Below are 12676 nucleotides of genomic sequence, written 5' to 3'. Positions count from 1 at the left end.
TCACGGAGCCTCAAAGAACCTAGCCAACCCTGGAAGCACTAGCAGAGTATAGAAAAAAGCAATACGGGAGATCCTTACGATGACCCGTAGCCTGATAGTCAAGAATCCACCAAAGGGTAGAAACGCAAGATCGGCAACTTCAACTGTTAATAGGACCGCCGCAACTGCAACTGCCACTGCCAGTACTGAGAGAATGTCGAACCCTTCGATTGAAGTGCAGGTCCCTATGGATATTGATGTCGACTCGTCTGAGTACGAGACCGACAGCGACGCTGAGCCTGAAGTCGCTCTCTCCATGCTCGATATCGTTTTCTACACAGCGCAAACTAACCTACCTGGCTACCATAGGAATTCTACGTCTCCCTCGACCTCACAATCCCCACCCCGATCCACGCCGGCCCCTCCTCAAACCCGCACACCAACAGCGCCCCCCCCTCCAACCTCCCCCCACCCCGCCCCCTCTCCAGCACCACCCGCTCGGGCCGTACCGGCCGCCGCCAACTCCCCAAGCGCCCACGCACCACCCCGCCCTCCTCAGACGACGAAGAAAACCCCGTCTCGCGCTGGGCCCACGGCGACCACGGGCGCCTGCAGATCCTCGACCTCCACACCGAGAACCCCCTCCTCTCGTTCGGAAACCGCATCTGGTCCGGCTCCTGGACCGCCACCGTCGGCACCGAGATCTACGTGCGCTGCCCCGAGGGCCCCGCACCCGAAGACACGCACGAGATCCGCGGCGTCTACGTCTCGCAGAAGGACACCAGTGCGGCGGCAGCCGCCGGCGCCCACGTCGCTGCTGGCGCGGGGGGCGAGGAGGACCGCGAGGACCCCCGTGCGGGTCAGGTGATTGCGACGGCGGGGGTGAGGCTGCATTGTTTGCCGGCAGTGCTGACAGCGAAGCAGAGGCCGCTGGCAGCGTATGCGGGGGAGAGGACGTATGGGTGGCGGCCGGGGAAGAGCAGCTTTTTGGATCGGCTGGAGGAGATACAGATTGCGAAGGGGGAGAAGAGGCCGCGCGGGGAGAGGGAGGGGAGTACGGAGGGGACGGGGATGGAGAGTGAGACGGATGGGGAACGGGGGGTGCCACCGAGGATGGGGTCGTCGGCGTTTCAGAATCGGGTGGATGCGAGCGGGGTGGATGGTGATGGGAGGGGGGTGGGAGGGGGGTTGGATACGGTGGTAGAGGAGAGTACGGTGATGGGGACGGCGAAGGGGAAGGAGAGGGCTTTTCAGTAGCGAGATAGTAGGAGTAATAATAGTAATAGATAGGCATTAATCCGGTGTTTGGAGTTTTTTTGTAGCGTGGTTGGTCCTTTGGTTTTTGGGCTCATACAAGAACTCTTCATGCTAAAGAAAAAGTAGCCTATAGACCGGGGTCCTTGTATAGCGAGTATTCTTATATTCTAAAGAGTACTTAACTCTTATAGCTATATAGAGAGAGTCGACTACAGCGGTGGAATATATGATATGCCAGGCCTAGGCGGGGCCTTTGGTTCGTGATATATTTACAAGCAAACAGGCCTGTGCTTTAAAGATGAGGAAGAACTTTTTTTTAGTAATGCCAAACGCCGTAGTACACCACCGTCTTTCGCAAGTCAAGGAAACATCATATGAACCGCAGGGAAAAAGAGATTAAGGATACTAGCTGCTAATAGAAAGGAAAAAAAAAACAGAGAGGAAGAATGGGTATAAATGCTGAACAAATATAGAACAGAGTAATATGATAAAAGCAAAAAGAAAAAGAAAAAAAGTCCGCCTCATTGATCTCATGCAAGTCAAGAACTATCCATCGTGATCATCATCACCCGCGCGCGCACGTCGTCAAAAAATATATCAGAGGTCAAGTCATCCCCTCATTAAAACCGTCCAGAAAAAAAGCGCAAAAGAGAATAGAGATACTTGTTAATAAAAGTCTCAAAATAATCCCACCTACTTCTCCATCCTACTTCTTAAATCTCTCACCAAAGCCTTCGCCTCCTCAAGCTCTGCACCATCCTGACATAACTCATTTGCATACTCCGCAGCCTTTCCCCAATTCGCATTCCCAAACTCCCACCTAGCAAGCCACATGCGAGCTTTACTCGTGGCCGCCGTGACACCGACCTCATCCTCTTCCCTAAGTGCCATCTCCATCCATCTTGCTGCCTCTCTGCCGCTCTGTAGTTTCTCATGCATGTATCCAATCTGCAGGAGAATGCTAGGGTCAAAGTGGGTGTTTGCCTGCTTCGCGGGTGCGGATGATATAAGGGCGCGTTTGTAGGCCTTGATGGCCTCACCAGGTCGGTTCATGCGATCGAAGCAGCTGCCCATGGCCTGCCACATCTGTGGGTCGTAGGGGCGTAGTGAGGCGGCGCGCTGGAAGTAGAAGAGTGCGTAGTAGTGCATTTCGAGGACTTCATATGAGAGACCCAGGCCATACCAGGCACGATAATCTTTACGGTTTACATCTGGTCCCGTTAGCACCATACTGGAAATTAGAAAGAGAGGAGGACTAACCAACGGCACGACGATACGCCTCAATGGCGGCATGCGTGTTCTTCATCTCAACATACTCGTGCCCCATAAGTGTCCACGCACTCAGTGAAGCACGGTCCAGTGTCAATGCACGCCGGAAGTACATCACGGCCTTCTCATGCTCACTCTTGAGTGAATAGTAGTTGCCAACGACACAGCATGTCTCAGGACGGAATTTGTCTGTCCCAGTCGCCATTTGGGCTATAAAACCGAGCTTGGGGCGGCGCTCCATCACGTACAAGATGTTACTATAATGGTCTAGGCTATCCAGTCTATACGGGTCTGCTTTTATCAGGCCGTCGAAAATCTGTTCGGCCTCATCAAAGTCGCGCGCATGATAGAACAATAGCGCACGCTGTGTCTTGAGCCACGCCGAGCGCGGGAAGATTTGTAACAGATCTGTAAGCTGCTTATGCACGCCGTCATCGGTCTGATATAGCTCCTGGTTGGTGTTGAGGACAAAGATATTTGTCATGACATTATTCGGGAGTCTATCGAGGATCTCATTGAGGTCGCTAAGGCCGCCAAGCGTGCTCCCGAGCTCCTGCCATGCAGACCAGTTATACGGGTATAGGCAGACACTCTTGCACAGTGCTTTCCTCGCATGTTTGATATTCTTCTGTTTCATGCACACGATTCCATACAGATACAGCAGCCAGGCATCCTCTTCCTCCGTAGGTGGCTGCTCCGCGAATCCCATTTCAAGCGTAGATAACACATACTGCACCTCACGGTTGCCAGTGGCCGCAGAGTCAAGAGGGCCCAAAATCATTTCGCTTTCCTCATCTCGGCGTTTCTCGCCTGCGATGTAGCGGGAGTAAAGATGGAGGAACCGGGACTTTGTGGATGTGCACGACGCAAGCACTGAGGAGGCGCGGTCGAACTCGCGGACGTCGAAGTACGATTTGGCAAGGAGATATTGAGGTAGCTCTTGGGCTTCATGGGGCGTAGGGACTGGGTAGGTGAATTGCGGGGTGCGGGGTGTTGCGATAGTGGTGAGAGATGTCAGTGCTTCCGCGGCCCTATGGTGGCGCTGGTGTTAGTTTCATCACTACAGCCACGTACCCGAGAACCCGGAGGGAGTTAAAGCAGGAAAGTATAGCTGAAGTTACCATTTCGCAGCTTGATAAAGACAGCGTTCAGAGCACTTGACGACAGCAGTTTGCAGTGCCTGGTGCAACTGCTGCGGATCCGGAGCTGTCGTAGCCATGGTATTCCAGCAGCGGTGAACGATTTGCCTATAATTTAAGTATTAATTGGTATCTAAAGACGATAAGTGATTACTATGGCGATTCCACGATGTGTTCCGTCGACTTTGGATACGTCAATGGGAGCTTGTGGGGCGTGAGAGATAGGTCGTGGGGGGTGGAGTGAAGTTGGCGGATCAAAACACAGGGTTAGGTGAATTTCTTATCGCGTCTGCGCTCGCGCCGATACTAGACTCGTGATGGGGTATGCCGAAGATGGGGGAATGCCGAACAGGGATTGTTTGGGCGAGAGCAGTTGGTCGCAACGTCGAGTTTGAGTGCAATTTGGCCCCCATCTTTGCCATACCCCAATGTCAGCGAGTCCGTCCGTCTTGGCTAGCTACACAAGGGTTATGTACGCGGAATTTTCATGCAGGGTAATCATTGACACTCAGGAATCTGGTGTTGCTGGCTATTGTGGAATCAGAAAATTATGGTTTTTGAATTCAGGTTTTGGTCATTGATTCGTGCACGAGATAAATCCACAGAAAACCTCCAATATTAATACAATCGCTCACATTCCGACAAACCTGCGAGATCCGAAAACATGAATATGAACCAGTACCCAGTGATCTTCTTTTTAAGTCCCATTATGACCAACAAACCCATTCCTCCGAACTACACGTATTTCTTCAAACACCACACCATCACGTCACCAACTCTCCTGCCATCATCGTGCCAGTGAGTATTAAACCCCCTCCAACACTCCTCATACCCTTCTACTCCCTCGAAATACTTCACCATTGTGTCCTCGAGCGCCTGAAAGAACACTAGCCTCTCGGGCCACTCGTATTTCGCTTCCTCTTTCACCGCCCTCTCACTCTCTTTCAGCATCTCCACACCAGGTAAATTCATCGCCATCCACACAGCTGGATCCGCATAGAACTCATCTGCCTCATCGACATATGTCTTCTTTTCCTCTACGGTCATGTCAATAGGTGGTTCACACCCCAACGCCCACAGTTCACCGTCACCCTGGATATTGGCTCTCCAAGGCGTTGAGTGGCAGGGCATCAAGAAGCCAGCGCTACGCCAGTTACTAGCGTCGTGGCGAAGGTAATCCACAACGTCATTAACACCACGCTGGTGGACCTGCGTGACGTAGTAGGCGAGTGGGAGGTTGAGCAGGATCATTGCCCAAACTGTTAATCGCTTTGCGCGGGCGGACCAGGAGAGAGATTCGAGGGCTGCCGCGGAGAGGACGTGCAGGATTGGGAGAAGTGGGTAGAGGAAGCGGACTTCTTTGTGCGCGATGAGAGAGTAGATGGTTGTTACGAACACGGTAGTGGCAGCGAGTTCCCTGCCGGCAAAATGTTGGGCGGTAGGTTCTGGAGCAAGCAGGAATTTGTAGAGGGCATAGAGAGTAAGAGGCAAGAAGGTGGTAAGTAGTAAAGGTAGGCCTTGGGAAAGGTAATAGTGCCAGTCATTGGTGCCATAAAAGTGCGACAATGACTGTAGGAGGTTAAACTGCAGGAACTTCAACGGCGGAAATGTCCAGGCTCCGTAATAGCGGTGGTCTGCAATCGCATTAAGAAGAATGGCAGTAACTCTATAGTATGCATCTGCATTAGAGGAGCACCATCTCTATCACTAATGATAGGGACATACCCAACAGTCACAGCCTCGGTAACCAGTGTGGCTCTATCTCTCGGTGTACTGCGGTACATAAGGATACTCCCCAAGCATGTCCAAATCAGAATATTAGTAGGCCTCAGAACACACGCAAAGGCTGCCAATAGAAGCGACAATCTTAGGTCACTAAACCATCTGTATTAGTATGATATACACGCCAAATAGCGGAGAGAAAGGTATCCTTACTTCCTATCAATCTGGCTTTGCAGCGCTCTCCCAATCTTTGTTTTCGGTGCTTCCTTAATTAGTCCCCATGGCCAATAATACAGCGCCATAGCTGTCACACTAGTCTCCAAGCTGTTCGAGAATGTCCTCGTCGCGCAAAAATAATGGAACGCGCTCCCGAGACTCAAGCATAACTGCACCCTCACAATAATCAACAAACTGCTCGTATTAGCACCATTAATTAAGAAAAAGCATACGCACACTTGTCCATCCAGCTGCACCACCAAACAACTTCCCAGCTAGCTTCGCTGTAAAGTAGTCGCCCAGTGTTGCAAAAACAGCTTGCAGCAACTTCGGTGCCACAACTAATACCTCGGCCCTCGTCTCACACGTAAGCTTTAGCAACCCCGCGACAAAGTCTGCAACCCTATAAACACCCGCGAAGATCAAAGGGTGCGCAATTGAGCGTAGCTGGTTACGCCATTCCTACAATCAAACTTCTATTAATTTACTACGTCTATACTACCATTACCGCAACCGCGTCGCAGCACAGCAGGGAAATACCCAAGTAAGCCACCCTTCGCCAAACACCATTCTCCACGCCGGCTCCAGCGACTGAAAGTATTCATCTGGTTGGAAGAAAGTACGGGTAGTAAGGGCATTGAGGATACGGAATGACAGGATCGAGAAGAACACCACTGAGGTGAGTGAGAACGAACGCTTTTTTGGATGCGGCACTGCCGGAGGAGGTGAGGGGGTCGCCATGGTGCGCAATTATTGATAACGGTGTTGCGGTGTCGCTGGCCTCCGAATGAGTGTGATGACGATGTGAGGCTCTGTGCGGCTCTTCGCCAAGAACTGTCAGCCGAGGTGGGGGCGGTGAGGCCGAGTGAGTTTCTGTGAAGGTGAAGCCGAATGACCGATGGTGCATGCAGTGGTTGCCGATCAGGTAGACCATCTTGACACGTAACCGCTGGTTGACGTTTTTGATGGGCTTTACGGGAGCAAAATACAGCTACATTCAAATTTGTGAGATGTAAACAAAATGCCGGAGTAACTACGTATAAGTAGATCAGCAGGATAGTTGCATGCAGTACTATATGAAGTGGCTACATCATGATCATATTGATCTGTAGGCCTAGAATAGACCAAAGTCACCAGACTCTTGGAATTAAGGAAGCTTGCAGAAAGATGGGCCGATATCAGATGTATGCATATATGTTATACGTACTATAGCTAGACAAGCAAGGTATTCTAGATAAATTCAATATATCCATTGCATTGAATCAGCAAGCCCAATGAAACCCCAGTTATTGGAAGTATCAGGCGGGTTTCCCGTTTGTTTCGAACGCTTTTATAAATTTAATAGTCGCGTGCAGTTCTCTCAGGTTGGGTGCTCATTAAACATTGAGTATTTCGATAACCATTATAATTACTATTGACATATTAAAATGCACTAGTGCTTGCAATTGACACTTAAGTCGCAAGTAGAATTGGTCATGCCATAATTATATGGGTCTGAATTAACATCGATTTTTCAATTGTACGGTTGTGTAATTACTCTATATATAGTCACCAAGCTAGACCGAAGTTAAAGTTGAGAGCGCCCCCAATTTCCCAGCTACAACCTCCATATCTAATAAGTATATAGATATACCGATATGCAATGTGTTATTTAAAGGTTTTGATTGGCCAGGTTTGAGGGGTTTTCTTTTTCTCTATCAAATATGTTTGTCAGTAAGTAGATATTCTATCAAATATGTTGGAGTTAGTAGATATTCTATCAAATATGTTTGAGTCAGCCAGTAGATATTGGTTCCAACATACCTTGAGTCAACCAAATAGTATATCAGATATGTGCACAGGGCATCTTGGGGTTTCAGTGATCTTAAGCGTTGGTAAACTGATATTGTTTAAGCCATAACAGTTCCTACTCCGGCCAAAGGCCGGAAAATGCTTGTATACTTATGTATATATATCAGCTTGCTGCATCAGGAACCTCCTCGGAGGTTCAAACACAGATACACAACTAGAAGCGAGACTAGATGGACATGGATATGGAGTAGGGTTTGATGGATTTGTCTTTGTCATTCCATTGATAACAACCACAAAGAGCTGATAGATCTACCATCTTCTACTGAGCCTAGTGTAGCTGCGGCAAGACGGCCTCCACATATAGACATCCGCCTATATATTATACCGTTATGCACGCTGCGCCTTTCTCCTCGGCGAAATTCTCATGCACAACGGCCTAGGTCTATGGCCTCTCCCACAATCATCTCCTCACGAAATTCAAAGTGGTCCTATATCTCCGTCTACACTAGGCTCCTGCTGAGTATGATTCTGCTGGTCGTGATTGCCTTAGCAACCTTCATCTTTATTGTGTCGACTAGTCAACTCCGCGAGGCACTTATATTCGCCACAGCTGCTTTGTTGATTGCGTTAATATTGCTCTTTGCGTCCTTGCTTCGAGATGCTGGGTCTATCATCGATGTAGAAGATCATGCAGGTAATAACAGTGCAGAATGTGGTAACTCTATAGAGTTATCAGGAATTATTATTGAGCTTCCGGGAGACTCAACTAGTTTGGGGACCGGTGATACAAGCGATTATGGTGCTAGGCTTTGGGGCTTGCACCTTGTGCGGTCAGGTGGGGAGTCGGTGATTGATCCTATGGCTGGTCAGCTCCCATATATCCCCCAGATTGGGTCGAGGCTCAGTGGACTTAGTGAGTTTAGAGATGGAAGTAGAAGCGTGACACCTAGATTTCAGTCTAGACTGCGTGTGATGAACGAGTGATTATGTGTGATTCCTTCTTAAATTTCCCTTTCCCATCTCCTGCAAAAGTGAAGAAATGACTAATGTTCTAAATCTACATGGTAGATAGAAGCTTGAAGGAGATATTTATCTTTCTTTTATCCTAACTAGGTTTAGCATCTGTCGGTCTCGAACAAAAGGCTTAATTCTCCTCTTTGTTAGTTGCCACACTTATGGATTTACACATTCTTTGTTCCATAACTAGGCCTAATATCATTTGATCGAGAGTTCCCCTCTCTCTTCTGTCATGTATGTGAATCACCGGCCAGATCTGCCAGTATCCGCTCATTCGACATAGACTCTTCAAGATGACAGACACAACCAAGACTGGATTAGTCGCAAGCACCCTGGTATCTTCTACCGCATCCGCTACTTCTACCGCAGCTGGCCGACCTGGTATCTCCACAAACGAAGAAAGTTCCGGAATATGTGCCTTCAACGTGCAAGACCTTAACTCAGCCTTCGGCCCTGTAATATGGGCAAATTGCTGTGTAAAACAGAACCCAGCACTGAACTGCCCACCTCAAACCCAAAGATATCCCAAATGTCCTACGGGATGGTATAACTGTGGAGACCCAAATAATCACAGAGAGATGTGTACCATGGTAACAGATAGATACACGGATCAAAAACCACTGAATAAAAAGTGCTGCCCCATGTGAGCATAACTCCCTCTCGTATCGTAAGATGTAGTTCTAGTGACTGAGAATTCTGCGAAGAAATTTCCATTGCGGCACCAGCTATGAGAGTCCTTGCGAGCTCATTCCAGGAACTACAAATTCTACGGCATTCCCACCGTTCATCAACCCGGGGAGGGTTATTACGAACTCCCTTTATCTCGCCAAAGCCGACGTCTTTGCTGGCTGTAATGACGCCTCTAAGATATCACCGACCGTGGTTGGTGGCCTAGTAGCCATATCAATCCTCGCGCTCTGCGCCATCTGTGCCTTAATAATGGTGTGTATCCGACGGAGTCTCCTTCGAGACCCGCGTGCATTGCATTGGACACGGCATTTCAACTTCTCCAGATCGAAAAAGAAGTTCTACGACCGACGTGCACCGAGTGTCCAAAATCTACGGATCACCGTCATGAAGGAGTGTAAGGTCGAAGGCAAAAATACTACTGGGAAGAAAAATAATACAGACGCCCCTACGAGAAGCTTTCTACCAGGATTACCGCATTTCCCATTGAGTTCTTTATGGGTAGATATTGGGGAGGCGGCGAGAATGAGTAGGATTGTGTCAAGAGAAGGTAGTATTAGTGGCGATAGGGTAGCTGGACCTGAATCCTCACCGCCAACAAGCCCGCCGTTGGAAAGTCTGTTTAGCAGGGGAAGTTCATCTATGGGGAGTCCACCTATGGGGAGTCCACCTATGGGGAGTCCACCTATGGGGAGTCCACCCCTGGAGAGCCCTCCTCTAAGGAGTCCACTCCGTAGGGGAACCCCACCTATGGGGAGTCCACTTGGTAGGGGAAGTCCGCTAGGGATGGGGAGTCCGCTGAAGTATTGATGATTTTGATATTTGTAATATTCAATCCGTTTTTTATTGCTATTGTTGTCTTTGTTTATATCCTTTTGTAGATTTTCAGATATTTCTTTATATACTGGCGGGTGAAATGTGTTGTATTCAGTTTAATATTTGTGGTGCACATGACACTCGAGTTTTCATGTCTTTCATGTCTTCTGTGCCTGGGTAGCGGTGCAGGCCTAATTTTCTTTTCGTATTATAAGAAAAGATTGAGTGCCAATGATGCATCCTTATTTAGAATAACTTATCAATACCAAAAAAAACTGTGTAGAGGTTTGGATGTGATTCGTTAGTTAAATTTAGACTAAAAGGTTGCCAATTCCCCGTTCTAGAGAGTATTTATATTCGCGAATTCAGATAACGTGCGAGTCTTCTGGAGCTATTGAAATACATTTCTTTGTTTGCGAACTAAGTAAAAATTTCGTCAATAGAAATTTTTCGATTTCGAGCTACCCAGAGGAAGGCTCGATCGGGCGTGAATGATAAATACTAGGATAGTCGTTAATAATATGCGCCCAACACTTGGAACGACCCTGAAGAATCGAGTAAAAAAATTTATCCTGCCCTTCTCTGGCACGGTTTGGTCAATTGCGATTGTATTGAAGGGACGTGGCATCATCAACGGAGCTCGAGTTCATATTGTTCAGGGTGAGGGTACGTAGGTACAGGCACACTGCAGGAAGTAGCTACCCGCTCGCTGACCCTGAAGGTCGCTTTTTTCCCACTCTTTTCGAAGACGTATGTTATGGCGTTTTGGCTCAATTGTCTATCTTGGAATTAATCGAGAGCTCGAGCTAGGTTGCGCGAAAGGCTGGGCAGGGTCTGGCACGTGGAAAGGCGCTAGCTGGTGTGGAGCTAGACCCCTCAGTTGTGACCCTGTGACCTGTATAGATATCCCCTCCTAAATTCGAATTCCACCGTCTTGTCCACAACCAGACTTACCCCTGACCTCTAGATCTCATCCAAGTGAACTCCTTCAACTATCAGGTTCCCAATCTCAGTTCACAAGAACAGTATCTCTCGCAAGATGACTACCAAACGTTCCGAGTTCGAGGCTATTTTCCAGGAGACTATCGTCCCAGAGCTGATTGCTGAGGTGCACAAGACCGGAATTTCTGACAATGCTGTGGAGTGGATAGCAAAGGTAATGTTTCTCATTTACAGTATTGCTATCTCAATTGTTCTATTTACTCATGATGTGATCTTTTAGAATCTTACCCACAATACCATGGGCGGGAAATACAATCGTGGTATGACTGTACCGGATACCTACCGCATTCTTCTTGGAAAAGACAAGTTGAGCCCCGAAGAGTTCAAGCAAAGTGCTATTCTTGGATGGTGCACTGAATTGGTAATATTTCTCAATTGCGCCGTTCATTGTTAGATTGCAATTGCTTATTGTATTTGGTGGTTTTGTACAGCTCCAAGCTATGTTCTTGGTCGCCGACGATATCATGGATAGCTCCAAGACTCGTCGTGGCTCTCCTTGCTGGTACCTGATGCCAGATGTTGGAAGCATTGCCATCAACGATTCCTTCATCCTTGAATCCGCTATCTACATTCTGTTGAAGAAACACTTCAAGGGAACGTCCTACTATATTGACCTTGTTGAACTCTTCCACGAGGTAAGCCTATCGAAAACAACGTATAATTTATTCAATTGTTAATTATCTCCTAGGTCACCTGGCAAACCGAGCTCGGTCAGCTCGTAGACCTTCTCACTGCTCCCGAGGATAACATTGACCTCAGCAGGTTCAACTACCAGAAGTACTACTTCATTGTCCGTTACAAGACAGCCTTCTACTCTTTCTACCTCCCCGTCGCACTAGCGATGTACCAGGCTGGGATTGCAACCCCCGAAAACCTCTCGCGTGCCCGTGATGTTCTCATCCCGCTAGGAGAGTACTTCCAGGTCCAGGATGACTACCTTGACTGCTACGGCGACCCAGAACACATCGGAAAGATCGGAACCGATATCCAGGACAACAAGTGTGGATGGCTTATTAACAAAGCTCTCGAGCTTGTGACCCCTGAGCAGCGTAGAGTGCTCGATGAAAACTACGGCCGTAAGGATGCTGCTTGTGAGAAGGTCATCAAAGATATCTACTTGGAGCTCGGGCTTGAGGCACACTACCAGGCATATGAGAGGAAATCCATTGAGATGATCAAGGAGCTCATCTCGAAGGTTGATGAAAGCCAAGGGCTGAAGCAGGACGTGCTTCTGGGTTTCTTGAACAAGATTGCTGGAAGAAGCAAGTAAACAAGATTGAGGATATCTGGTGTTCCTTATTTGTAGTGAATTAGCGTGCGATTCGAGTTGATTTTGATGGTCATTTTCATAGTTAGGAGCAAATCGATACCTCGCTGGAATCTTACGCAAATGGGTTTTAATTTGTTGCGCCATTGTTCAAAATGTGATCAAATATTCACAAGTTCGTATATATCTGCAGGTGCATACTACAGGTGCTTGTACATACCAGTTCCCTGTGACGTTGAGAATGATTTATCAGTGGTTGTAAATCCGTCGTCTTTCCGTCACCGCTGGGAAGCTTACCTGGCTAATCAGCGATTCCACCGTATTTTTCTTCTTCTTTTTTTGATTAAGAGTTGGAATGAAGAGAGCAATGAGTACATGTATGTACCTTTGACTGGCGAGATTTAGGGGGTTTCGTCGAATGCTGTGTGCCAGTATTTCCCAAAGCAGGTACGAAACCACGGGTATATATATTCTGTCTGGTATAATAAATGGCTTTTATCAACTGGTCGCGGTG

At 48.1% G+C, this 12676-nt stretch overlaps 6 protein-coding genes across 6 annotated transcripts; 4 read left to right on the top strand and 2 right to left on the bottom strand.

The window, feature by feature from the left end:
- Nucleotides 1–79: 79 nt before the first annotated feature.
- Nucleotides 80–1236, top strand: H6S33_004058 (uncharacterized protein; the record flags this gene model as incomplete). Its single annotated transcript, XM_044835423.1, has 2 exons — nt 80–307; nt 349–1236. 2 exons carry the CDS (start codon nt 80–82, stop codon nt 1234–1236), a joined length of 1116 nt encoding a protein of 371 aa, XP_044691592.1.
- A 693-nt stretch (nt 1237–1929) lies between these two features.
- Nucleotides 1930–3724, bottom strand: H6S33_004057 (uncharacterized protein; the record flags this gene model as incomplete). The annotated part of the gene is made up of 3 exons (XM_044835422.1): nt 1930–2447; nt 2497–3536; nt 3627–3724. 3 exons carry the CDS (start codon nt 3722–3724, stop codon nt 1930–1932), a joined length of 1656 nt encoding a protein of 551 aa, XP_044691591.1.
- Nucleotides 3725–4379: 655 nt separating this feature from the next.
- H6S33_004056 (uncharacterized protein) lies at nt 4380–6323 on the bottom strand (the record flags this gene model as incomplete). The annotated part of the gene is made up of 5 exons (XM_044835421.1): nt 4380–5310; nt 5370–5519; nt 5580–5752; nt 5820–6044; nt 6123–6323. 5 exons carry the CDS (start codon nt 6321–6323, stop codon nt 4380–4382), a joined length of 1680 nt encoding a protein of 559 aa, XP_044691590.1.
- Nucleotides 6324–7817: 1494 nt separating this feature from the next.
- Nucleotides 7818–8357, top strand: H6S33_004055 (uncharacterized protein; the record flags this gene model as incomplete). Its single annotated transcript, XM_044835420.1, has 1 exon — nt 7818–8357. The coding sequence occupies one exon, from the start codon at nt 7818–7820 to the stop codon at nt 8355–8357; it is 540 nt and encodes a 179-aa protein (XP_044691589.1).
- Nucleotides 8358–8683: 326 nt separating this feature from the next.
- Nucleotides 8684–9887, top strand: H6S33_004054 (uncharacterized protein; the record flags this gene model as incomplete). Its single annotated transcript, XM_044835419.1, has 2 exons — nt 8684–9033; nt 9095–9887. 2 exons carry the CDS (start codon nt 8684–8686, stop codon nt 9885–9887), a joined length of 1143 nt encoding a protein of 380 aa, XP_044691588.1.
- A 1045-nt stretch (nt 9888–10932) lies between these two features.
- On the top strand, nt 10933–12165 carry H6S33_004053 (uncharacterized protein; the record flags this gene model as incomplete). Its single annotated transcript, XM_044835418.1, has 4 exons — nt 10933–11049; nt 11116–11256; nt 11327–11530; nt 11584–12165. 4 exons carry the CDS (start codon nt 10933–10935, stop codon nt 12163–12165), a joined length of 1044 nt encoding a protein of 347 aa, XP_044691587.1.
- Between the last annotated feature and the right edge of the window lie 511 nt (nt 12166–12676).

Source organism: Morchella sextelata (genome assembly GCF_020137385.1).
Source record: "Morchella sextelata strain SCLS chromosome Unknown scls_16, whole genome shotgun sequence".
Lineage (NCBI taxonomy): Eukaryota > Fungi > Ascomycota > Pezizomycetes > Pezizales > Morchellaceae > Morchella > Morchella sextelata.
This window is presented reverse-complemented; position numbering and strand designations above follow the sequence as displayed.